Source organism: Natator depressus, chromosome 23 (assembly GCF_965152275.1).
Source record: "Natator depressus isolate rNatDep1 chromosome 23, rNatDep2.hap1, whole genome shotgun sequence".
In the NCBI taxonomy this organism is placed as follows: domain Eukaryota; kingdom Metazoa; phylum Chordata; order Testudines; family Cheloniidae; genus Natator; species Natator depressus.
In genome coordinates, this window is record NC_134256.1 from 19,649,986 (window position 1) to 19,675,546 (window position 25,561).

General features: G+C 56.7%; 3 protein-coding genes across 4 annotated transcripts; 2 read left to right on the forward strand and 1 right to left on the reverse strand.

The window, feature by feature from the left end:
* Positions 1-5,476: 5,476 nt before the first annotated feature.
* On the forward strand, positions 5,477-9,664 carry KDELR1 (KDEL endoplasmic reticulum protein retention receptor 1). Its single transcript, XM_074938073.1, has 5 exons — positions 5,477-5,667; positions 6,666-6,766; positions 7,363-7,521; positions 7,703-7,955; positions 8,967-9,664. Exons 1-5 carry the CDS (start codon positions 5,577-5,579, stop codon positions 8,999-9,001), a joined length of 639 nt encoding a protein of 212 aa, XP_074794174.1. The 5' UTR covers positions 5,477-5,576; the 3' UTR covers positions 9,002-9,664.
* A 1,878-nt stretch (positions 9,665-11,542) lies between these two features.
* SYNGR4 (synaptogyrin 4) lies at positions 11,543-18,729 on the reverse strand. Its single transcript, XM_074937690.1, has 5 exons — positions 18,699-18,729; positions 16,639-16,782; positions 14,403-14,640; positions 13,266-13,402; positions 11,543-11,776 (listed from the first exon to the last, which is right to left on the reverse strand). Exons 2-5 carry the CDS (start codon positions 16,732-16,734, stop codon positions 11,543-11,545), a joined length of 705 nt encoding a protein of 234 aa, XP_074793791.1. The 5' UTR covers positions 16,735-16,782; positions 18,699-18,729.
* Positions 18,730-19,052: 323 nt separating this feature from the next.
* On the forward strand, positions 19,053-25,356 carry TMEM143 (transmembrane protein 143). Of its 2 annotated transcripts, none has more exons than XM_074937475.1 (9): positions 19,053-19,178; positions 19,366-19,743; positions 20,388-20,583; positions 20,991-21,098; positions 21,570-21,764; positions 22,247-22,380; positions 22,794-23,073; positions 23,588-23,777; positions 24,066-25,356. In XM_074937475.1, exons 2-9 carry the CDS (start codon positions 19,637-19,639, stop codon positions 24,224-24,226), a joined length of 1,371 nt encoding a protein of 456 aa, XP_074793576.1. In that variant the 5' UTR covers positions 19,053-19,178; positions 19,366-19,636; the 3' UTR covers positions 24,227-25,356. The 2 variants fall into 2 exon arrangements, with proteins under 2 accessions (XP_074793576.1, XP_074793577.1); XM_074937476.1 differs by having other exon boundaries at positions 19,366-19,707.
* The last annotated feature ends 205 nt before the right edge of the window (positions 25,357-25,561 follow it).

Sequence of the window (25,561 nt, forward strand, 5' to 3'; positions counted from 1 at the left end):
GTGTCTCCTCCCTGCTCGCCCGGACTCCGCTTGGCTGGTTTTTCCCCCCTTCCCCTCGGGTCACCCTTCTCCGTGCGCCCGGGGAGCGCGCAGTGGGGACCGGGGGAGGGGGGTTGACTCCTCTAACGCAGAGCTACACCCGCCCCGGCTGGCTGGCGCGCGCACCCCCCCCCCCCGCACACACACACACACACCCGCCTGGGACACACACTCACACACACACAGCGCCAGGGTCATTAACATTCACAGCCCATCGCCGCCCAGCCAGGCGGGCGCAGGTTGGAGCCGGGCGCTGCGGGCCGTGGCTGCCTGAAGCGGAGGGGGGGTCCCAAGCCAGCCACCCCCGGAGGAAGGGGGGTGTGGGTGTGTGTGTGGGGGGAGACAGGAATCACCCCTGAAGTGAAAAGGGAGGGGGTTGTGAAGAGAGAGGGATGGAGCCCAGTGGGAGGGGAGAGCTTGGAGCAGGAAGGGGGGGCGGCCTTTGCCCCCCCGGGCTCCCCCAAATCTCAACCCACCCAGCCCTGCTGTCTGGGGTCCCGTCCCCCCCCCCCATCAGAGCAAGACAATGAGAGAAGGTAAGCAGGTGAGGGGCAGGGGTTGTCCAAAGGGTGTATGTAGCAGAGGGGTGTGTGGGTGTGCAAGGGGTGTATGTACAGAGGGGTGTGTGAGGGTGTATGTGTCAGAGGTGTGTGTGTGCATGTAATAGAGGGGTGTGTGTAGCAGAGAAGGGTGCAAGTATGTGTGTGCAAGGGATGTATGTCTCAGAGGGGTGTGTGAGGGTGTATGTGTATGTGCAAGGGTGTATGTAACACTGGGGTGTGTGAGGGTGTATGTGTGTGTGCAAGGGGTGTATGTAGCCCAGGAATGTGTGAGGGTGTATGTGTCAGAGGGGTGTGTGTGCATGTGTGTGTATGTAGTAAAGGTGTGTGTGTGTAGCAGAGGAGGGTGTGCAAGGAATGTATGTCTCAGAGGGGTGTGTGTGAGGTATACACAATGCCACACTCCCCTCCCTCCCCCACTCCCCCCAGAAGCCAGCCACCAATTTGCCCCTATAGGCACCCCGAGTTGTGATACCAGCTGGTCTCTGCAAGCTAAGCAGGGCCCAGGAAGTTAGGAGGGTGGAGGAGAGACCAGCTGGGAAGTGGTTGGTAAAGGGGCGAGTGACCTCTAGAGTCTAAGGGGTGTGTGGCTGGGATATCTTCCCCTTGCAGTCAGGGCTGTACCTAGAGGCTGCTGGCTGAAAAGGGGGGGGTGCTCCCCTGGCTGCCAAAGACCCCTGAACCAAAAGGGGGGCTGTGCTATGGGGGGATTGGTGGTACTGGGAGGCTCAGAAGCTCACAGGCCCAGAGAGGGGTAAATTTGCGCCAGGTTTCACCCCAGAACCCAGGGATCACTATGGGATAGGTGTTGACAAAAAGATTCACCAAGCTGGGGGAGATACCTGCCCCGCAGCACTACCGGGTAGAAGAACACCCCCTACAGAGCACCCTCCCTGCCCTGCCCTGGAGCACCAGGGTCTGCAATGACTGGCAGAGGAGAGTGCCCCCTGCCAAGCACCCCCCTAGCACCTCAGTCCAGCTGTCTTCTCTTTCGGCGCTGTCCGGTGCAGTCCCCACGCCCTGCTGGAGCAGGCACGACGATGGAAGCCGTGGCAGATTGCGACTGGGGCTGGTTAGGAGCAGCGGGGAGCAAGGCGGCTCACAGGAACAAAGGCCCCGTCCCCCATTCGTGACGCTCGGGCTCTCTGCAGAGAACAAGGGGAAGGAGGAAGAAAGGAGGAAAAAATAGACACGGCCGATAGAAAATGTAACGGCAGAGCGCCAGCTGGGTGTGAGAAGACAGCCGATCAGTCCCCGCCCCGCTCTGGTAGGGGAGTGGGGTCTAGTGGTTAGAGCAGGGGAGGCTGGGAACCAGGACACCTGGGTTCTCTCCCTGGCTCTGGGAGGGCCGGGGTGAAGGAGAGTGAGCGGGAAAGGGCGTAGGGCAGCTGGGATGCTCCGGGGGCGGGTGGGGGCTGATCTGACCCAGCCTGGAGCTGGTGCTGAGCCACTGTGGGCCCCTGACATTCCTGCTGTTCCATGGCCCCCTAAATCATCTCCCTAAACCCCCTTCATTAGGTGCCAGGAACGGTGGGGGAGGGGAACTCAGCCCACACGCAGCTCCGCCAGTGCCCCTCCCTGCTTGCCCAGGCCTGGGGGCCCTGTATTATTACTGGCAGTGCCAAGCTCATCTCCCATCCCTTGGCTTTTTCCCTCCAAAAGTGGTGCTGTGCAACCAGGTGTCCTGGACCAATCCCATAATTCCCCTGACATTTCAACGGGAAACTTCATCTCCTGCCCCAGATGTTCCTGCGAGCTGTTACACAGCCCCCCATGCCCCACCCTAGAGGGGCTGCATCTCAGCACCAGGTGAGGGGTCCCCGTATAACCGGCCCCTGCACTCCACCCCAGCAGGGCCACTTTTCAGCGCTGGGCAAGGAGCCCCGGATACCTAGCCCCCGCGCCCCATCCCAGAGGTGGCCACGTTCCAGCGCCGGGTGAGGGGTCCCTGTATAAATAGCCCCAGCACCCCACCCCAGAGGCAGCTGTATTTTATAAAAGCTGTAACTGGAAAGCGTTATTAATCTATCTTTAGCCTTTTCTAAGTGCCTACCAGAGGGCTTTTAGAAACCTCAATGAATTTCCTCTCAGAAGCCCCCAGGAATCCTGGCTCCCAGCTCCCACTGCTCTAACCACTAGCCTCCACTCCCGTCTCAGAGCCAGGGAGAGATCCCAGGAGTCCTGGTTCCCCCCCCACCCGCCAGCAAGCTTGCTGTCCTGCTTACCATTCCCCTCATGTGGATCGGAAAGCAATTAACTACCGTCATTAGCAAACAGGGGAGCATGACTGGTGCGGAGCGCCAGCTGCTCGACCCTGGCAGCGTGAGGGGAATAGCACCCGCCCACACCAGCTCCCCCCCAGCACCAGCTGCCTCCCCACTTTTCTAGCCAGAGGCAATGAACAGCTGCGCCCCTCCCCTCTCTCGCTGCCCCCTCCCCCAGCCCAGGGCGCTGCCTCCAGGGCTCGCAGGTGCCAGGCAGCCCATGGGGACGGACAAGGCTTATGAGGAGAGTGCTGGGAGCCAGGACGCCTGGGTTCTATCCCTAGCTCTGGGAGGGGAGTGGGGCCTAGTGGTTAGAGCAGGGGGGCTGGGAGCCAGGGCGCCTGGGTTCTAACCCTGGCTCTGGGAGGGGAGTGGGGCCTAGTGGCTAGAGCTGGGAAAACCTGGCCCATGGCCTGTCTATATTCTGCTGCCTGGCTCTGTCTGCCCCAGCGCATGCTGGGGTTGGGAGGCAGGATGCCGGGGTTCCATCCCCATGTAATGGGGCAGAAGCGACCCCTCTGTGTCTGCACACACCAGTGGCTGGAGTTTGCCCAGGGCTCAGGGCCAGCTGGCTGGGTAGCACACCAAGGCTGGCTAGGCCAGTTCTTGAGCTGGCGCTGCCCCCTGCTGGCCAGAAGGGGCTCAGCTACATGAACTGAGAATTGTGGATGGGGCCACAGGACCTTTTTCCCTTGGCGGACCCCAGTGCCCGGACCATGCCACGTCCCAAAGGACTCAGCGTAGCCCTCCCTAAATCCCCCACTGGAGCCTGCATCTGATGAAGGATTCTCTTTCTCTTCCTGCCTAAACATTTGGTGTGGCTGTTACACAGCCCCGGTGCCCCACCCCAGAGGGGCTGCATCTCAGCCCTGGGTAAGGGGTCCCCGTATAACCAGCCTCTCTATATAACCAGTCCCCATGCCCCACCCCAGAGGGGTCACATCTTAGCCCTGGGTGAGGCGTCCCTATATAACCAGCCCCTGCACCCCATCTCAGAGGGGCCGCATCTCAGCCCTGGGTAAGTGGTCTCTGTATAAACAGACCCCATGCTCCACCCCAGAGAGGCCACATCTCAGCGCTGGGCAAAGGGTCCCTGGAAAGTGCATGTGGACAGTTAGAGCAGGGGGGTTGGAAGGGGAGTGGGGTCTAGTGGGTAGAGCAGGGGTTTAGCATAATTTCTCCACCACCTCTACCCAGCCCTGGCAGGCACTGGCTGGCACTTCCCTCCCAGCCGCTCCCTGCATCAGCTGTAAGCAGGACATGGTGACCTGGCAGCTCGCACTCCTCCACCCAGCTTCTGTCCGTGGCACAGCTGTCCTGCAAGGCACAGCGTGGAGGGCTGTGGGTGGCACCAGCCTGTGTGCTGGACATCCAACGAAGCTGGAGCCTGTGGGGACCCCCAAATCACCCCACCCCCATTAGCTATGCCCCCCCCGACAGAGGCAAAATGCCTTCCCCCCAGGCTATGTTCTCTGGGCCCAACCCTTCTGCCCCAGGGGATGGGCAAAGCCCTGCTGGGCTGTACCTGTGGGGTTATTTGGGGGTGGGGGCTAGATGCTCATACAGCATGAGCCCATTCTCTTGGGGCAACCTGGGGGAGAGAGGGAGGTGTTATACCCTGCCCCCCGCCAAAGGATGGGAGAACCACAGAGCTAATTCACAACCCTCTTTGCTCTAACCACCAGCCCCCACTCTCCTCCCAGAGCCGGAGAGAGAACCCAGGAGTCCTGGCTCCCAGTCCCCCCCCCCATACCCCGCCCACCTGTAACTATTAGAATCCTCTCCCCTCCCAGAGCTGGGATAGAACCCAGGAATCCTGACTCCCACATGCTCATCGCTGTAGCTCACGAAAGCTCATGCTCAAATAAATTGGTTAGTCTCTAAGGTGCCACAAGTACTCCTTTTCTTATCAGAAATGTGGCAACTCCGAAGGCACAGCGCCTCCTAGCGTCGCCTTAGGGCATTGAGGCCAGCATAGAGGATGGGAACAGCGCCCCCTGCTGAGCCCCTGCCCCTCGCCCCGCAGCCCAGCGCCCCCTGTTGAGCTCCCCACCCCGCTCCCCGCAGCGCAGCGCCCCCTGCTGAGCCCCTGCCTCACGCCCTGCAGCACAGCGCCCCCCCTAGAGCTGTCCTAGGGCATCAGGGCCAGCGGTGACTGTCAAGGTGACATCACTGTGTATTTGGCTGGGTTGAGATTTGGGGGGCAGGCATGAGGGGTGTCCCTGAGCTGAAAGCAGAGGAGGGGGAGGACGTCCCCAAAGACCCATTTATTCTGGATATCCTCTGTGGCGCCAGCAGGGGGAGGATTGTTGCAAAGACAGGGGCAACTTGGATTACAGCAAATTTGGGGAGCAGTGGGGTGGCATTCAAGTCATTCAGCTTGGTTTCCTGAAGCAGGAGGGTGGGTGCTGGCACTCCTGGGTTCTCCTCCCAGCTCCAGGAGGGGGGGCGGTCTAGTGGTTAGAACAGAGGGGGCGAGGGAGCCAGGACTCCTGGGTTTTCTCCCCGGCTCTGGGAGGGGCTGGACACGTTGTCATCTCTCAGCCCAGCCCCCTGGGGGGAGGGGATTTTCTTTGCTCCTCCTTCCTCGACCTGCTCGGGCCTTGTTTCCTCAGCCCCACACACACTCCAGCCGGGCTCTTCCCAGACAGTAAGGGGCGCCCCTCCCCCCATCTCGCCAGCCAGCGCCCCAAAAACCTCCTCGCCCCCCACCATGAACATTTTCCGATTCCTGGGGGACATTTCCCACCTCCTGGCTATTATCATCTTGCTGATGAAGATCTGGAAGACGAGGTCCTGTGCTGGTAAGGAGGGCCCCCCTTTATCCCTCCTCTGTGCCCCCAAACTGCCCCTCCGGGTCTCCCCTGGGAAACTGTCCCGGGCTCTCTTTGGAGGGGTCCTCTCTGGCTCAGCCCAGCCTCTCGCCCGGAGCAGGGTGGTTCTCCGCCTCCCATGTAACAAAGGGAAATTATTGGGGTGCATGACCCCCCAGCGCACCCCTCCGTGACTGGGCTTTTAGAGAACTAATTGGGGGAGAGATTTGGGGATAATTAAACTTCATATTGAGAAGCGGACACCCCTCATGAAGTGGGGATGGGCCCTTTGATTTGCGGGGTTCAGTGCACCCTCCCACTTGTGTATTTTTGAGGCGGGGTGGGATTAGCCTCTGCTCGGTTTTGGAGGGCTCCTTTTTGAATGGCATAGGGTTCTGGAGGGCGGAGGACTTGGGGGACGGGAGGAAATAGGGTTCCCCACTTGAAGAGCTGCCTTTGGGGGAAATTTGAGGGGTTATGTCCCCTCCTCTGGGGGGTGTTGGGGGGCTGGGGAAAGGTGGTCCCAGTGATTGGGTCATTCCACCCCCAATAGCTTTGGGAGGGGGGGTGATTTGTGGGGAAGGGGAGGAGGGTGATGATATGGAAGCTGGGGGGGGTCAGAGATCCCACAAATTACCCTCCTGCCCCCCCTCTGTTGGGACCCCCCAGGCACCCCTCGCCCCAACACACACGCACTACAGGGGGCTGTGATGGGGTGAAGCCAGAGGCCTGGTCTGTGTGGGGCAGCCCCGGGCTGGCGTCAGCAGCTTCCCCTGCGCTGCAGAGCGATCCACGCTCAGGGCAGATGGGAAAGGCCCTGGATAGAGCAGGCCTGGAACGGCTGGTGCTCCTCGCTCCCGACATGCCGCCCCCCTGCTAGCCCAGCCCTGGGCTCTCCCCCCACCCCCCAGCTCTGCAGGTGCCCCAACTCCTGACCCACAGCCCCCTGGCCCCCACTTCATGTCCTGTCTTTCCCCCTCCCCCGGCAGGGATCTCTGGGAAGAGCCAGATTCTCTTCGCTGTAGTGTTCACCACCCGCTACCTGGACCTGGTCACCAACTTCATCTCCTTCTACAACACCTCCATGAAGGTAATGCCTGATCACCGTGCCTGGGGGCTCCCCAGCCGCCCTGCTGCCATCTGCCCCCCAGGCCCTCTCTGAACCTCCCCGCCCCCCCGATCGCCTCCCACACCCCTCATCAGCTCCCGCCCGCCTTCCCCTGGGTTTCAGTTGGATGCTTGGCTCTTTGTCACCCCAGTCTCCGCGCCGGGTGAGGGGTCCCCATAAAACCAGCCCCTGTGCCCACCATAGACGGGCCATGTCTCAGTGAGGGGGTCCCTGTATAACCAGCCCCCACAGCTGCGTCTCAGCGCTGGGTGAGGAGTCCCCATATAGCCAGTCCACACGCCCCAGCCCAAAGGGGCTGCGTCCCAGTGCCAGGCGAAGCGACCCCATATAACCAGCGCCCACCCTAGAGGGTCATGTCTCAGCGCTGGGTGAAGGGTCCCTGTCTGCACTAGAGGCACACAACCCATGTCATTGCACCTTGGGGCGGGGGGCTACCTGGTTGTGCTGGGTTTGTGCAGTGCCTATCGCAGGCTCCTCTCCGCGGCTGCTCCTCCGCCGCCCGTGATAGCCAGCAGGGGAAGATTGGGCTCCCACCCAGCGCCGCCTCTTGTCTCCAGGTTGTGTACATCGCCTGCTCCTATGCCACGGTGTGGCTGATCTACAGCAAGTTCAAGGCCACATATGATGGGAATCACGACACCTTCCGGGTGGAGTTCCTTGTGGTGCCCACGGCTGTGCTGGCCTTCCTGGTGAACCATGACTTCACCCCGCTGGAGGTAACGGTGGGCCTCTGCCCTCGGCGGGGGCACCGCCAGGCTGGTCAGGCGGGGTTTGGTTACTTTGGGGGTGGGCAGGGAGGGAGGGTGACTCCCCGCCTAGAGCCTGGTGCGGGGGGATCCCGTGGACTCCGGCGTGAGTTCTAACCGGTTCTTTCCCCGTCGTCGCGCGGGTCCTAAGATCCTCTGGACATTCTCCATCTACCTGGAGTCGGTGGCCATCCTGCCGCAGCTGTTCATGGTGAGCAAGACGGGCGAGGCGGAGACCATCACCAGCCACTATCTCTTCGCCCTGGGCATCTACCGCACCCTCTACCTCTTCAACTGGATCTGGCGCTACCAGCAGGAGGGCTTTTTTGACCTGATCGCCATCGTGGCTGGGCTAGTGCAGACCATCCTCTACTGCGACTTCTTCTACCTCTACATCACAAAAGGTGCGTGCCGGAGATTAGGGACAGGGATCTAGTGGTCAGAGCTGGGGGGCTGGAAGCAGGACTCTTTGGTCTCTCCCCGGCTTTGTGAGGGTAGTGGGGTATCATGGGTTTGAGCAGGGGGGCTGGGAGCCAGAACTGCTGGGTTCTGTCCTTCCACTTGGAGGGGAGTGGGGTCTAGTGGTTACAGGGGGGCGGCTGGAAGTGAGGAGTTCTGGTTTCTATTTTGGCTCTGTCACTGATACGCTGTGTGGTCTGGGGAGAAAACAAGTCGCTTCCCCTCGCTATACCCCACTTAGCACTTCTGGAAACTGAGCTGTGCTCACCCACCTCCCAGGCTTGGCACGTGTGGGGTGCTGGGGCCGAACCTAGAACCTGTGCTTCTAGGGCTAACACTGGTAATTCAGGGGGGATCTGTGCAACACAGACCCGGTGTGGTCATTAAAGGCTCTGTGGGGCTTTACTGGGGGAGTTGGATGGGCAAATCCCTGCACAGTGGCGATTTTATCCCATGGCCCTGTCGCCCCTGCTATGCCAGCCCACCGCGCCAGCCAACTATGTTGAATTCTGCTGCCTAAAGTTAGGCATCAAAATCCACCCCGGGGAAGAGGCAGGATTTTGTCAGTGGGAGTAGGTGCTCCAGAGTCAATGGGAGCTGAGTGTGTTCAGCCCCTCTGCGAATCAGCCCTTGTTTGAGTGCCTAAAATTCAGGGCTTGGCATTTCGTCTCTGTTCTCGCTTGTCATACTTTTCTAGTGTGGTTGTGTCTGCTAAATAGCTGCCATGCCCCCACCCCAGAGGTGGCTGCATCTCAGTGCTGAGAAAGAGCTCCTTGTACAAGCAGCTGCTGCGCCTGACCCACAGGTGGCTGCATTTCCCCTCTGGGTCAGCAAGTCCCTTGGGAACAGCTATCACATCCCACCCTAGAAAGGGCTGCCTCTCTCAGTGGTGGGTGAAGGTGTAAAATGCCTTGAGACCAAAGGCGTAAGAAATGCTGAAATCCTTCCTCCCACAGTTCTAAAGGGGAAGAAGCTGAGTTTGCCAGCATAGTGGCATCCTGCTCCCGCTGCCTTCCGTCGGCCCCTAGGAGGAAGCCTGTTCACAAGCAGATGACAGACACGTACCATTTCTGGCTCTTTTTTTGTTTTTTGACCAACCGAACCAGCCACAAGTCGAGCTGAGCTCTCCTGTATTTACTGTCACCTGGACCTGTTAGCCACTCGAGCGAGAGACCGTGGGGATTTGGGAGGAAACAGCCGACAGGCCTTTTCTGGTCAAGACGGATCTCTGGGTTTGACTGTTTATAGTTTTTTGCCTTTTGAAAACACCCAACCCCATTTGCCCTGCCCCTTCTCATCTTTTTCTTCCTCTTCCCTTATTTTTATAAACAGCCGGGGACATTTTAAATGGGCTCTTCTCTTCCCTTTTGGCTGATTCCCCGGTTGTGTAGCCAGACAGGCTCGCTGAGGTCTTTGGTGCCTGCGGCGTGGTTTCGCCAACGCCTTGCTCGGATGGAGGCCAGGTTTTTTGGGGTGCTGTTTTTAAGGCATAGGGTGGGGGTGTTATTTCACACCGCAGGGATTGAAATAGCCTCTGGTTCCTTTTGATAAAAATCCTTTTTTTTTTTTTTTCATTTCAAGGTGGGAATTGAATCTCTCAGTTTATTCCTTTTTTATATTGGCAAAGAGGGTGCAACACACTAAACTCTGTAAATCTCCTTGTTTTGTACATAATTGATGGTTAATTCCTTGTTCGCTTTAAATAAACAAAAGGAAAAAATCTTTTTTTTTTTAAATCAACTTAGTGCCTTTTTTTGGAAAAAAAATAAAAATAAAAGAGAAACCTGCTTTGTTTTCCTGTCCTGTGTGTGGTCACCTCTTTGTCTCCCCTCTGTTCCTCTGGCAGTTTCGATTGGATACAGGGCTCCCCATCACTTCCTGTCCTAAACATGGTGTTGCAGTGTGTGCCATTGAATGTTTTTCATTGGAACATTTTTTTTTTTCATGGAAAAGTGGGGTTTTGATTAAAGGAATTTTTGTTGAAAAAGGGTCTGTTTTTTCCACAGGTAACTTTGAATTGTTTCATCCAAAAACAAATGCCCCAAACCCGAAATATTTTGATTTGATTTTTCACACAACACCCAGTTAACCTGTGGAACTCATTACCATGGGATGTTGTGATGGCCAAAGGTATAACTGGTTTCAAAAAATAATTTTATAAGTTCATGGAGGATAGGTCCATCACTGGCTTTTAGCCAAGATGATCAGGGATGCAACATTATGTTTCAGGCGACCTGAAAGCTCTGACTTCCAGAACGTGGGATGAGAAGACAGGCCTGCATCTCTCCAAAATTGTCCTGTGCTGTACGTTCACCCTGAAGCTCTGGTACTGGCCAATGTCAGAGACAAGATACTGGGCTAGATGGACCATTGGTCTGACCCACTATGGCAGTTCTTATGGATATGCTGCTGCAGTGCCTCAGGGGAATTGTAGTTTGGGTGCCTCAATATTTCCAGTCTCCTCCATGGCCTGGGCTTCCCAACTGAGTTTCATTTCCCATGATGCACCAGCTCCCTTCAGTGAGAGGGGAGACGGTCATGCACCAGGGGAGATGGAATCCAACCAGGGAGCCTGTTTTATGGAGCAGAATGGCAACTAAACTACAAATTCAATGAGACACCGCAGCAGCATATTTGAACTGAAAGATTTCAGGTTTTGATTTATTTTTTCCTGCCAAAAAGTGAAAATTGTCTGTGGCAATAGAAACCATTTTCTGCCCAGCGGTAATTCTGAGTTCTTTGGGAATCACTTATTTCTGCTCAGCTCAAAGTAAGTCCTGTTCCAGGGGTTTCAAATAAACTTACAGCCCATGTGCCACATTCAGATGATGCAGAATCTCTGCTTTACCCATTTTTTTTAAAAGTAAGGTTCAAGCCCTCCTGGTTGTGAAGAAAACCTTCCCCTGGGAACTGACATTGAACCAAAGCAGCACTGCCTGCTTGAGTCTGCAAGCAGCCTGAAACAACAGCTTGGAGATGCATGAAGTCCTTGCTCCTGCATCTTGTTGACGTGTTGATTCAAATGCTGCATCATTGTCAATGTAACTGTGTTGCTGCTGGTCCTTTTAGCAGAAGCAGCTGGTGCAGGGAAGGAAATACAGCAGGAAGAACAGCAGAGCCACAAAGATAAGGAGGAGGGAGAGAAAGGAGGATGGGAGAAGGAAGAGTGCAGAAATACCACTGACCTCTAAGGAGTTGGGTGTATCTTTCTCACTTTATTGTCACCAAATGTGACAAAGAACGGTAACTAATTTAGACACATTCTACCCTCGATCTTCGTGAACTTGCAGTTGGCATCAGCAGGGTGGCGGGGGAATGGAGCCCTATATTTAGGGCCTTAACTATATGTGGAATTTGTCCCTTTGCATCCAATGAGTTTGACACCTGTGGTTGTTGACTTTCATCTCAACATTGTTTCTCTGTGTCTCAAGTCTCCTTCCCTCTTGCCTTATGATTTGAATTAAGCCACTCAGGTTCTGGTTGAGAAAGCAAAAGCCTCTCTTTATTTACTGCAGGGTGAAAAAATAGATCTCTAATTGTCATTCAGGAAAGTGAGCTGGTTTCTCTTGGGAGTCTGCGGAAAGGGGGCGGCGGAGCTGCCGCCGCTGCCTTTGGTGGGGCTATGATACTCCATGCTCCTGGGGATGGAGGTGGTGGTGACAGAAGAGAGTGGGTTCAGGGCCACAGCGCCTTCGTCCAAGGACTGTTTGTAGGGAATGAGGGGCTCAGCCCACAGGCCCCTCAGGGCTTGGTAGCCCAGGTACACCTGCAAGGCAGAGATGTGGAGACCTGTCACACACATGTCATTCTTAATCTGAGCATCTCCATTTACTCTTAGGGAATGGCCTCACTGCAGAGCTAACTCAGGTTAGCTACACTCAAATTACAATTCAACTACCGGCTGTGTCCGCATTGGTGCATGTGTGGTGCTAGGACCTTGGGGGGCACATCTGGTGGTTCTGAGCACTGCAGTAAACTGAGCTGCTCTCTATTCTTTCCCAGTGAATTACGGGAGAACTTGTCTGTCCTTTCTGGGCACAAGGGAGGGACTGGGGGAAGGATTAGCAGCACTTGAGCAGAGCTAGCCTGCCTCTACGCTGGAAAAAGGTCGTGTTAGCAGCTGATGAGCTGTGCTTCCTACAGTTTTAGCCTATACCCCCTCTCGGGCCAGGAGCACCACCCCACACTCAAGGGCTGTTGTGTGTATGGGACTCAAGTTAGGGGCAACACTCAGATTAATTTTGCAGTGAAGACAGGCCCTCAGAATTACTTCCAGGGATAGTTCCCCAGATGGTGTAAATCCATATAGCTCTCTTGACTTCACTGAATTGACAACTGATTTACTCCAGCTGAGGATCTGGCCCTCAGTTTGTAAACTGGTCAGTTCAGCCCTTCCTGAGGAAGGCTCCCCCTTCTGGCATCGGAATCCCCCACTTCCCAATCTGGAATACTAGCTGAATCCTGAATTGCTCAATTCATTTGGTGCCTGCGTGTGAGTGAGTGAGACAGGGAAGGTCCATAACAGATCTTGTAAGAAGGCCCCTCCTGACAGCAAGTGACTAGGTCAGCAGCCCGTTGAGGAAAGTGTGAGTCACCCATTTGCAGATGGTCTGTTAAGGGCTTGATCCCAAGAGGTGCTCAGCAACTGCTGCTCCCCTTAAAGACAAAGGCATCAGGCTTTCTTTTTGGCACCTCTCAGTGCAGGCGTGAAGAAGGGTGGACTGACAAAATATGAAGGGGGTGGTGTCTTGGTATGAAATAAGCCAAGAATTCCTGTCATCAGGATGGGAAGTCACAGCTGTGGGTAGGACCTGTGTGGACTAGTGGGATAAACATGGGTGCTGCCAGCAAAGGAGCCAGGCACACTTGGCTTCTTACCACAGCTGGCTCTGTGCCTCAGTTTCCCCATATATCTGCTTACCTCCAGAGTCTGTTAAAAGGGTTAATTGCATTGGAAATGTAAAGTGCTATACCCATGTTAAGTGATGAGAAGGAGGAGCCCCCTAATGCAGGAGGAAAGAAATAGACAGGGATCATAGTAGCACCCCACTTTCATTCTTAAGTTAGTGCTGTTTCCCAGAAAGAGCCAATTCTGTCTCATTTAAGAGGGGAAATCTCCTTTCTTTCCTGCCCAGTAGTGAAACTTTCCTTTTACAAGGCAGCACAGCAGGGGCTTTGCTATGATTGCTGGATCAACGGGGTGTATTCACTCTGGAAAGGACTGGAGTCAAGAAAGAGAAGTGAGAATTTCTTACCCAGCAGGGGATGGAGAAGAAAGCAAAGGCAATGCTGGCGCGGGCTGAGCTACTTCCCAGCAGGTAGTGGTGAGCAGACCTGTTCCATTGATTTGCCAGGAAACAGAAGCCAATGAACCATATGCACGACCAGATGACTGGAAAGACAGGGAGTGAGATTATGGGCAATGCAAACAGGTGTGTTGGGGAGTTACGGTGAGGTAGGAATGGAGCTGTCAAAGGTTCATGCAAAAGCTCAGGGTGAGTGTTCCCATTTATCTGAGGCAAACCTCCACACATGACTGAGATAAAGGGGCTGCATTTCAAAGAATAAAGCAGCTGAAAAATATAATAAAGTGCTCCCCGGTGGTTATTGTACTAACCAAATCAATGGGAAACTCAATGACATCTACTGCTCCAGGGGATAAGCTGCCTGAGGGACCGGGGGGAATTTTTATCTCTGATGAACGTCACTGGAAAATTGGTGGGTGTATTAAAGAGGTGTTTTGCCTTCTTCTGAGACATTAGAAGGAGACAGAATACCAAGCTAGATGGATCACCGGACTCCCCTGAAGTGGGATTCAGGAGACCTGGGTTCAATTCCTGCTTCAGCTATGGGTAAATCACTTCATTGCCCCAGTTTCCCCATCTGTAAAATGTAGATGATGATATTTACCTCCCTTTGTAAAGCGCTTTGAGGTCTACTGATGAAAAGAACTAGCTAGGGACTATTGGTGTGATCCAGTGCAGCAGGCAGACTGTGGGCAGATGCAGCAGACTAGACGGATTGTTAGCCTGATCAGGTGAGCCAGGTATACCGCACCTCTGCTCAGACATGGTGGCAGGGGTACTTGCCTTAAACGGGCTACTTTTCTGATTGAAAATGTCTGCGGAGAGGATACCATGCTTAATAGACAGTTGATCTGATGTGATACTGGCAGAGGGTGAAGACAGACCAATGGGTCTGATCCAGTCCAGCTGGGAAATGGGACAGCAGCCAAGATGTCTCGATGCCAAGATTTTTAGCCCTTTGGCTCTGGCCAAAGTGGAAAGGGTTGAAAGTGCGTGAGTGAAGAGGGGCTTGCTGCTGTGCTATGCTGAGCTGTTGATGACCAACCCCATGGAGGGACATTTGGATCTGGGGGAGTAATCACTTACTGGAGAAAGTCAGGTCCAGACTCAGGATGACAGATTTGACCTTGTGGCTAATGATAATGTTGTGGTAAGCGTCAAAGGCCAGGAAGAGGAAGGACTGCAGGAAGGCCAGGACCCCAGCTGTGATGGCATAGCTGCAGGCCACCCCATTGTCATTCAGCACGCAGCGCAGCTGGGATGAAGCTGTCAAGTTCTGGTAGCCGTCGGTCACCAGGGAGGCAAATATGATCAGCGAGAAGAGCTGGCGTGGCAAAAAGGGAAAGAGTTAACCACATGTAGACAGACACTGCTGGGATTGTGTAGGGCTGGGGCGACTTGTGGGTAATATGATTGTCCCGCCAGCTCCTCTTTTAGATATTAAGATCTTTGAGGCAAGGACTGTGTCTATTTGTTCAGAACCCAGCACAATGAGTCCCCAATCCCGAACTGTATGATTCTGTAACATACACGAATAAAATGAAGTGGTGAGCAGTCAAGCACTCTGGAGCAAGCATTGTTTGTTTGTCCTGTGTTTGTACAGCACCTAGTGCCAGAGGGGTCCTGGTCTGTGACGGGGACTCCTGGGCACCACCACAATACAAATAATAAAGAGGAACAAAAATGATCAAAGATTTAGGAAACCTGACCTAGGAGGAAAGGTTAAAAAACTAGGCATGTTTAATCTAGAGAAAAGAAGCCTGAGGGGGAACTTGAGAACAGCCTGTAAATACGTTAACGGCTGTTATAAAGAGGGCTGAGATCAGTTGTTCTCTGTGTCTACTGAAGGTAGGAAAGAAGTAATCGGCTTAATCTGCAGCAAGGGAGATTTAGGTTAGATATTAGGAAAAATGTTCTAACTCTAAGGGAAGTTAAGCTGTGGAATTGGTTTCCAAAGGAGGCTGTGGGATCCCCGTCATTACAGGTTTTTAAGAACAGATTATAGACTCATAGACTATAAAGCCAGAAGGGTCCATCATAATCATCTAGATTGGACAAACACCTGTCAGGGATGGTCTAGGTTTACTTGGTCCTGCCTCAGTGCAGGGGGCTGGACTAGGTGACCTCTCGAGTTCCCTTCCAGACCTGCATTTCTATGATTCCATGCCTCCAATATACTTCAACAGTTGCTGAGGTTGCTCAGCGCCTCACAGCACTGGGCTCTGATAAAATATTATTTATCAGCTTGGGCAGAGAAATCCTTGGACACCGTTTCTGTTTGTAGCTCAGGAGTTGTGGGGGGTGCCTGAACTCTGGCCTCCCACTCTGCTGTAGCAAAAAAGAAGAGGCTTTGCTCTCATGAGAGGATGCTCTTGGGGTTAGGGAAACAGACTGTGACTCAGGAGATCTGAGTTCAAGTCTAGGCTCTATGTGTCCTCATACCTGTGTCACACTCTGTGAAATGGGGGCTATAGTCCTGCCTGTCTATTTAAAGCCCCTACTCCAAAAAGCTTATAATGTGTTCTGGGACCTTGAGTGTTCATTATATTGTGATATAATGAACACTGATAATAATGATTGCAGGACCTGAGCACTTGTCAGAATACTTGCATCCCAGCCACCAAGCAAAAATTAATGTGATTGGAGGAATCAATTGCTAGCCAATGAACAGTGAAAGAAAGTGATAAGCAGCTCCTAGCTAGTACTTTTCATCAACCAATATCAAAGCACTTTGCAAAGGAAGTCACTATTATCTCCATTTCACAGATGGGGAAACTGAGGCACGGAGTGGGGGACAGGGTCACCCAGCAGGCCAGTGGCAGAGCTGGGAATAGAACCCAGGACACCTGAGATCCAGTCCAGTAGGACCACCCCTTTTACATAGACAGATGGGCTGGCCTGGCTTGGCTTGGTTGAAATATGAAGAGATTGGGTGTCTTGCCCAAAGCTTGAGTGAACTCTGAGGTTTGAAAACGTTTAGTACTTTGGGGTGTTTTATATTTTCAAGTGCTCTGGTTTCACACAGAATTGGAAACACCATGAGGGGGGGGATGTAGGTAGGGGTGTGTTGTGTCCATCCATCTGCCCTGGGAATGGAGGACTTCAGTTTGCAAGTTCTCTAGGACCCTTTATCTGAGTTTGTACAGCACCAAGCACAATGGGACCAAATCCTCCTTGGGGCCTTTTGACTGCTACTATCATATACGTGTTCATAATTAATTATTAGGGCACATTTTGTCAAGGTTTAAGCCAGCGTTGGTTGTGAGACTAAATCTCCAACCCCAGGGCTTGGAGGTGGGCTTTTTCTCTTGGTTTCTCTCACCCCAGCTAGGATCCTAGCAATGGTTTGAGGTTGCCTCAGGAACTGGACCACGTTGTTCTCTGAGAGCTCCTGCAGACTCGAGCTCACCCTCCTCATCCTGCTGTCTTCTCACCTGCCTCAGGGTGAAGATGGATCTGCAGGGTGCTAGAGGGAGGCAAGGAAACAAGAGATTAGAAGTGGTGATGGACAGCAAGGAGAGGTGTCTAGTGTTCCCATTGCTGGGTGATCTTTAGTTCCCTCAGTCACACAGGAAAAAGGGCCAACAGCTGAACCCTAATAATGCTCCCACATCCTATTTTCAGTGGGATGCCCCTAATTTACTGCCACGGAATTCATGTAAGCCCGGCTCTCCCCTCTCCTACTTCTGGCTAACCCTGCCTGGCTGCAGGGGATTTGGCAGGAGGCATTCCAGAGTACTTGGTGGGGTAAGTATGACATTCACTTTATCCTCTAAGCTGCCCCCGCCCCCCAGCCAGGTATCTGTGAGTCAGAGGGGAAGGATTTGACCCTGGTTCTGCCCTTTGACCCCTGGCAGCCAGGTAACTGTGGTTGTGGCGGGGCTCATGGACCCTGGCTCTGTGCTGACCCATCCCACTATCCCAGAGCATGCCAGAGTTTTCCTGAACTGGGGTTGCCAAGACCCCAGTTCTGCTGTCTGATCCTCCCCAGCCAGGGACCTCCTCCAAGGTGAGTATCCAGGAACATGGCAGGGCTGACACCATGCTGACTCCCTCAGATTCCTGCTGTCCCTAACTAGGGTGAGGATGGGGTTAGCGTGACCCTCTGATGGGAATAATCCTGGCTTTTCCCTCCGGCCTCTCACATTGCCAATGTTCCTGACAGCTGCAGGCTTGGCATGACCCTATCTTTGCCATCTGAGCCCCCCTAACCTGCTGCAACTAGACAAGCCAGGGTTGGTGTGATCCCCACCTGTCCTTTGACCCCAATGACCTCATCATTGCTGACTGGGACTGCAATGGCATCACCCCAGCTGTGCCCTCTGACCTGTGCCTGACTGCACCAGGGTTAGCATGATCCCCGCATTGCCTGCTACCATTCTTCATCTTCTTTGCTGCTATGAGGGGGGTGAGACCCCAGCCCTACTTCTGACCCTTTAACTTCTAGGCTCTTCCTGATCGTGGTGGGGTTGGTGTAACCCTGGCTCTGCTCTCTGACCCATCCCTGGCTGCTGTGGGGTTAGCGTGTCTCTGGCAGAGGCAGGATTGGTGTGATCCCAGTTGTGCCCCCATCACATCCTGCTCTCCCTCACAAACAGGTGCACCATCTGATGCAAGGGGGTTGCCATCACCCCAGCATCCGTCATACCACAACCCAAATCTCTGACAGTGGCAGTGCTGGCATGATGCCAGCTATGCCCTATGTACCCTAATTGCCAGCCCTGCTCCCTTTGATGCTAGAGGGGTTGGCATGACCCCAGCTTTGCCCCCATCACCCCCAGCTGTCTCTGCTATTCGGGGAGTTGGCGTGACCCTGACTGTGCCGCCCTCAACTCTCTCTGACATTGAGAGGTTGGCATGATCCCAGCTGTGCCCCTCCCAGCTCTGATACTGAGGGATTGGCATGACCCTAACTGTACCCCCATAAGCTCTCTCTGACATAGGGGGGTTGGGTTGGCATGACCACGGCTGTGCCCCCCTCAGCTCTCTCCAACATTGGGGGGCTGGAATGACCCTGGCTGTACCCCCCTCAGCTCTCTCTGACATTAGGGGGTTGGTGTGACCCCCACTGTGACCCCCTCAGCTCTCTCTGACATTGGGGGGTTGGCGTGACCCTGACTATACCCCCCTAAGCTCTCTCTGACATTGGGGGGTTGGGTTGGTGTGACCCCTGCTGTTGCCCCCGCAGCTCTCTCCAACATTGGGGGACTGGAATGACCCTGGCTGTACCCTCCTCAGCTCTCTCTGACATTGGGGGGTTGGCGTGACCCCCACCGTGACCCCCTCAGCTCTCTCTGACACTGGGGGGTTGGCGTGACCACGGTTGTGGCTTCTCTATGGGGCCCGATACTGGGGGGCTCTCACCTCAGAGACCCTGCTCACCTGTCCCTATCCCCCCTCAGAGTCTCGCCTCAATCCCCTTTTCCCGCCTTTTCCTTTCAGGCGCATCCTCCCCCTCCCCGCATTCCCGATGGGAGGGGGAAGGGGAGAGAAAGGGAGGGCTCGACGCCTGATTGGCTAGACCATGGCCACGCCCCGATTTCGAAATCCGCCGCTCAGGCGGCGGTTGGAAACGCCCGTTAGAGTGGGGTGGTCCGGGACAGGGGCAGGAGCAGGGGCGCGAGCGCGCGCGCGCCGGGTTTTCGAATCAGTCGCGCGGGATTTCCGGGAAAGGGGACGGGAGGGGAGTGAGGGCAGCCGAGCGAGATTGCTGGTGCGCACGCGCAGCCTGGGAGGCAGGCAGGAAGGCACGCATGCGCACCGTGAAGAGGCACGGGCGGCACAGAGGGAAGGGGAGAGAGCGAGCGAGGAGGTCCTGATGCGCATGCGCAGACTCTCAATGTCAACAGCGCTTTGCCCAAGGTTAGGGGGCTGCTGCTGGTGCCTGGGGATTTCTTCCTGCTCTGCACGTTGTTAACCAGCCCTCAGGGGCCTGGCTGGGTCGCGGTCCGTGGGCGGAGGGAGCATGTGGCTGGGGGGAGGGAGTCAGCGGCCCCCCCGCAGTGTGTGCTGCCTGGTGACCTTTGACCTCTGTGACTGGTCCCTGCAGGCCTGGTGACCTCTGACCTGGTCAAGCCGGGTGCACCGATCGACCTTTGAACCCTGCGCGGCGGCCAAGAATCCCTCAGTGCTGCCACCCCGCAACCGGCGACCTTTGAACCCTGCACCCACGGCTGGCGACCTTTGAACCTTGCACAGCAGCCAAGTCAACTTTGCTACTCCTGCCCCGGGGCGGGCGACCTTTGAACTCTCCAGGGGTTACCTCCCCCACCCCAGATTCTGCAGCCCCACCTTCTTCTCTGCTCGGACAGTGGGTTTAAATGGTGCCATGGAAGAATCTGAAGAGTCTCCCAAGACCTGACTCCTGGGAACGGACGCAACAGAGAAACAGGCTTGCACTGGCCAGGGATATGGCCGCTGGGCGGCGGTGGGTGGTTTGGGAATGGGGCATGGTGCCTTTCCCCTCTAGGGGGCACCAGCTCCTTTCTGGTCCCAGAGCGGAGGACTGGCCAGCTCAGTGGGGCAGGGAATGGGACACAGGGCCTTTCCTTTCCAGGGAGTGCTGGCTCTCATCTGGCCCTAGGGCGAGAGACTGGCTGGTTCATGGGGGGCAGAGAATGGGACATGGGGCCTGCCTCTTCCATGGGGGTACTGGTTCCCCTCTCTCAGAAACCGAGTGCTAAAAGTCATTCTCATCTGACCTCTGCTTGCTGGGCCCATGTGTGAACTGAGTGGCTGGGTCTCAGCCCGGTTCCTGGGCGAGGGGTCCCTGAATAAACAGCCCCCATGCCCAACCCCAGAGAGGCTGTATCTCACCACCAAGCAAGAGGTTGCTGTATAAACAGCTGCTGTGCCCCACCCCAGAGGGACCGCATCTCAGCGCTGGGCAAGGTGGTACCCGTACAAACAGCCCCTGTGCCTGCATCTCAGTGCCTGGCAAGGGATCCCTGTATAAATGGACCCCGTGACCGGCAGTTTGACTGAGGACTGAGCTGGCCACGGAGCTGGAGCTGCTCGCTGCAGGGCTATGGCGGCTGTGTTCTGTTGGGCTGATGCCTCCCTCTCTTGCAGGATGCTGGGTGTGGCCTGGGCCGCCTTGGGGACAGGGGTGCTGGGGCTGCCCTGCCGCAGCACGGCCTCCCTCGCCTCCCGGATGACAGCGTACCGGAGGATGTGGAAGCCTGTGGAGCCCCAGGGGTGGGCTGAGCAGTACAGGGAGCGGTTCATCCCCTTCTCCAAGGGGCAGCTGGTCAGCAGCCTTCTCAAGGTACAGGGCGCTCCCCGGGGGGCCACAAATCGAAGCAGGGCCAGGCTGGGGCAGCACGCAGAGGGGATACCGTTGGGAAACACCTGGCGAGAGCAGGGTGGGTGACTTGGTACAGGGCAATCCCCTCCGAGTCAGAGCCGATCTCACCCCAGAGGGGTCGCATCTCAAGTTGGGGGCAAGGGGGCCCTGTATAAAGTGCCCCGCCCCAGAGGCGGTCGCAGCTCAGTGTCGGGCAAGGGGGCTCTATATAAACAGCCATAATGCTCCACCCCAGAGGCGCCTGCCTCTCAATTAGGCGGTTGGAGCAGCATAGGAGATGGCTCTCACACACAGCACAGGATATGCCTCTGAGATCCAGGGATGCCGGTTCCTGGTGAATCCACACTTGGCGCTAACTGTCCCTCTAGGAGTTCCACTCTTCCAGTGACGCCGAGCGCGCCTCCTTCTTGGCCTTCGTGGCACGGGTGGACTCTTCCCTCCTGCATCACTACCATTCCCTCCTGGGGCACTTGCAGGTAAGGTGTCAGCTGCACGGCGTCCCCTTTGGAAATAGCTAAGCCAGGCTGAGGTTCGGATGGGAGCCGGTGAAAGAAAACACGGTGGGTAGGGGACGCTCTCCACTGACAGTCAGCGCTGGCCCCAGGGCAGCCCTAGGGGGTCTGTGCTGTTGGGAGCAGGGCAGGGGCTCAATAGGGGGACTCACTTGTGGATTTTCTCTATAAACAGTCTCTTTGGTCCACCCCAGAGGCAGCCGCATCTCAGCGCTGGGTGAGGGATCGCTGTATAAGCAGACCCCGCTCCCCACCCCAGAGTCGGCTGCATCTCAGCACCGGGTGAGAGTCCATGTATAAACAGCTGCAGTGCTCGACCCTAGGGTTGGCAGCATCTCAGTGTGGAGTGAACAGATCCCTTCTCAGACATGGTGCTGTGGGATCCTTGGGGCTGGGTGTCTCATACAGACGTACCTTCCTGCTGCCCCTCTACAGGTTCTCTACGACCCCATTAACCCCGACCGGGACACCCTGCCAGAGTTGGCTCTGAGTGACACCGAGCGCCTGGCTAAGGAGCGGCAGGTCCTGGCTGAGTTGGAACCGGTGCTGGATCAGGCCAACTTCAACAGTCTGTCGGAGGATGCCCTGGCCTACGCCCTCATCGTGCATCACCCTCAGGATGATGTCCAGGTGCGGCCACCTCTGGGGAGGGGAGCGGCCCATCCGGCACTGCCCCAGTATAACGCTTCGGAAAAGCTAATTCCTTTCTGCCCCGATCCCGTGCCCTGCTACTGAGCCAGCAGGCCTCTTGCCCCCTGCAACTGCCTCTCCCTTGGTTACCACTTCGGGACAGACCCTCCTGCCTGCGTATAATCCCATCAGGTATACAGGATTTCCCTTCTCTCCCTGAGCTGTGCAATGAAAAAACCCTAATCCCCACCCCAGAGGCAGCTGCATCTCAACAACAGGCCAGGGGTCCCTGTATAAACAGCCCCCATGCACCACCCCAGAGGAGCCACGTCTCCACGCCTGGCAAAGGGTCCCCATATAACCAGCTCTTGTGGCCCTCCCCAGAAGTGGCCGCATTCGAGGGCCGGTTGTGTTGGGAGGACCCAGGCTTCGCAACCCATCCCATTGTGTGTTGTGGCTATATGTTCCCCTTTGTTCCCCAGGTTTCAGTGAACTTAGATCAATACGAGTACATCCGGTTCTGGGCCCTCGGCCAGCGTGTTGGAGTCCTCCCGATTAAATCCACGCTGGGGCCCCGGAAGGGGCTGTTCAGCACGGCCCGGACCCCCACGGAAAGGCAAGGACACCCCCTCTTCTTACCCTCCAGCCAGGATCTCTAGGAGCAGAATGGCTTGGGGCGCTGTGCTGTGGGAATGGGGCAGGGGACTCAATACGGGGCGCTCTCCCCTGGCAGTCAGCATTCGCGCCAAAGCCCCAGGGCGGTGCTAGGGGGCGCTGTGCTGCTAGGGCCTCAGTAGGGGGTGCTCTCCCCTCACAGTCAAAGTTGACCCCAGTGCCCCAGGAGTGAAGTGGGAGGCTCAGTAGGGGGCGCTCTCCTCCAGCAATCAGTGCTGGCCCCAGGGATCCATCCAGGCTCTTGACCTCCCTTCCCTACCCCTGTCAGTCGTGGTCTGAACCATGATCTAGGGGGCTGCACCTGCAGTGCCTGGCCCTAGATCCCACCCCACTGACGGTGCTGCCCACCCCCAGGCATTATTTCAAGCGGGTGCTGGTGGCGGCCCGGCCCAGGAACGCCCACCTGGTGCTGAAGTGCTTCAAGGACATCCCCTTGGAGGCGCTGGAGCAGCTGCTGCCGGGCGTGAGGATCCGCACGTCCATCTTCTACAAGACGCTGCTGAACGTCACGCTGGTGGTGAGCGGGCTGGTCCTCTTCGTCAATGTTGGCATGGTGGTGCTGTCCGACCTCAAGATCGGCACCAGCTTCCTGCTGCTCTGCTTCGCCGCCTTCATGTCCTTCCGCGCCTGGAAGGTAGGTGCCTCTGGTGAGGTCGGGGCCGCTGAGACCCCTGGGAGGGAGGTTGGGGCCCCCGTCGCTCCGGGCACTGCGCAGACCCCCCCTTCCGGCTGAGATTGGGGGCCCCTGTCGTGCCATGCGGACCCCATTGTGCTGGGTCCTGTGTATTCTCATAGAAATAGGTCCTGCATCAAAGAGCTCACAATTTAATTAGACAAGGGAGAGGGGAAACTGAGGCACGGATTGACTAATTGAGTTGACAGCGTCCCACAGCAGGTCAGGGGTCGAGCTGGGAAGAGCACCCAGGGCTCCAGTGCCCTACCCATGAGACCACATGGCCTGAAGGCTCCCCTCGGCATCTGAATGGAACCACCAAGTTGCCAGGCCTTGGTGCTGCAGCTACTCTCCTCCCAGAGCTAGGAGATCGAACCCAGGAGTCTGGGCTCCCCGCTGTAACCACTAGACCCCCCCCTCCCCCCCCGAGCAGGGGATAGGACCCAGGCATCCTGACCCTGTGCTCCCCGCTCAGGTGTTCAGGCAACGGCGGAATATCCACTCCCTGGAGCTGGCGCACATGCTGTATTACCGCAGCACCTCCAACAACTCGGAGCTGCTGGGCGCGCTGGTGCTGCGGGCCCAGGAGGAGCATGCCAAGGAGCTGATCCTGGCACACAGCTTCCTGCGCCGGCAGCCAGCCCGGCCCCCGCATGGCCTCGCAGGTAGGGACCAGGGAGGCAGGGCTGAGAGATGGGGTCTCCCCAGCAGGGGGGCGCTCTCACTCAGGAGGGCAGGGCTGAGAGGGAGTGTCTCCCCATCAGGTTGGAGGGACCCCAGGGCTGAGTGTGTGTGGGTCTCCCCAGCAGTGGGCGCTCTCAAGCGGGGACAGAGCTGATGGGGGGGGGGTTCCCCAGCAAGGGGCGCTCTCATGGGTGTTAGGGCTGACAGTGGGGCGGTTCCCCAGCAGGGGGTGCTCTCCCCAGGGTGACCCAGGTCTCCTCTCTCCCCAGACCCTGAGACTGTGGCTGGCCTTCAGGAGCACGTCCAGTCGTGGCTGCGGCTCCACTCGGGCCTGGAAGTCTCCTTCTGTGCCGACCGCGCCTGCCGGCACCTGCTCAGCCTAGAGGGGGGGCACCGGGCCGATCCTGCCGTGGCCCCTGGGTCCCACTGATGCCCCATGGCCGTTTGCAGCGTGGGCACCCCCGATCCCTCCTCCCGGCTGTGCTACAGCCGCTCTGGGAAGAAGGGCAGGGACAGCACTGGAGGGGGGGCCCCTATGGAGCATGCAACACCCAGGAAGGGGAGGAGAACTGAGCCCCCCCCATGCGCACACACTCTGAGCATGTTCCTGGTGCCTTCTGGGAGTCCCGCCAACTCCCATGCTTGGCATGGCCCTGCCGTTACCCAGCTACTGCCAGGGCTGGATTGCTGGGTCGTTAACCCCCTCTGGGCTGCCTGGTTGCCGAGGGGTTCTGTTGGCCACCGTTCAAGAAGGATGCGTGGACGTTGGCAGGGGAGCGCTGGCTCATTGACACCAATGGGTCAAAGGCTATTCAGCCGGGAGGGCTCTGGCCCCATTACAGCCCCTCCCCCCATCTCCCACAAGGGATTTGGACCCTGGATTTCCCTTCTCTTTGGCAGAAAGAGAGTGCCCAAAGGCCACCCGGCCAAACCCTCCCTGCTGTGCCCGGACCCCAGCACTGGCTGCCCATGGCGCATGGATTTGCACCCAGTGCCTCTCTGGGAGCGAGTGTCCGCACTGCTGTGAGAGGAGCGGGATTGGCCCACCCGACCCGAGCCAGTGCAGAATTCAGGCCGTGAAGGGCATGCAGAATTCAGGCCGTGATTTCCGACGGGCCGGCCAGTTGGCAGGGGCTGCTTCGCTCTGGCTCCTCCCATGATTTCCTCTGCTGCTCATTTTCACAGCGCCTGGCCTCGATTTATGTGTGAGAAAGGGACTTTTGGGCAGGAGTGGAAGAACGCTGGGCCTCCTCCCCCCAAATGAAAGCACTTTAGTTGCCACGGGTGGGACTGCTCGCAGCACACCTCCCATTGTGCCAGGGCCAGTTCACGCCTGCGGGGGAGCTGGCCACATTGACTCCGGGCTAGTCAGACTCCAAGCCAGCACTTTTCCCTAGGGGGGGGGAGAGAACCCAGGAGTCCTGGCTCCCAGCCCCGGATGAGCAACGATAAAATGTCTTAGCCTTAGGAGCCCAGCTTTATTCCCCGGCCTGAAAGCCTCTCTGTGGGGAAGGGAGTTCCTACTGTATTTGCAGTGCAATAAAGAGGTTTGTTGTTTGATCCCTGCTCTCTGCCCCCAGCCTTGATCTTCGCAGGGCATGCCAGCCTGGGGGCAAATCCGCTACATTCCCTCCCCCCCAGCACAGGGTGATTTCCACCCCCATCGGGCAGCCTAGAGAGTTGGTGTGGCTGGGGGGCAGGTGCGTAGCCCAGCCCTATCCACAATCCCTTGCTCCTGGAGGGAGATGGTCACACAGGGGTGTTT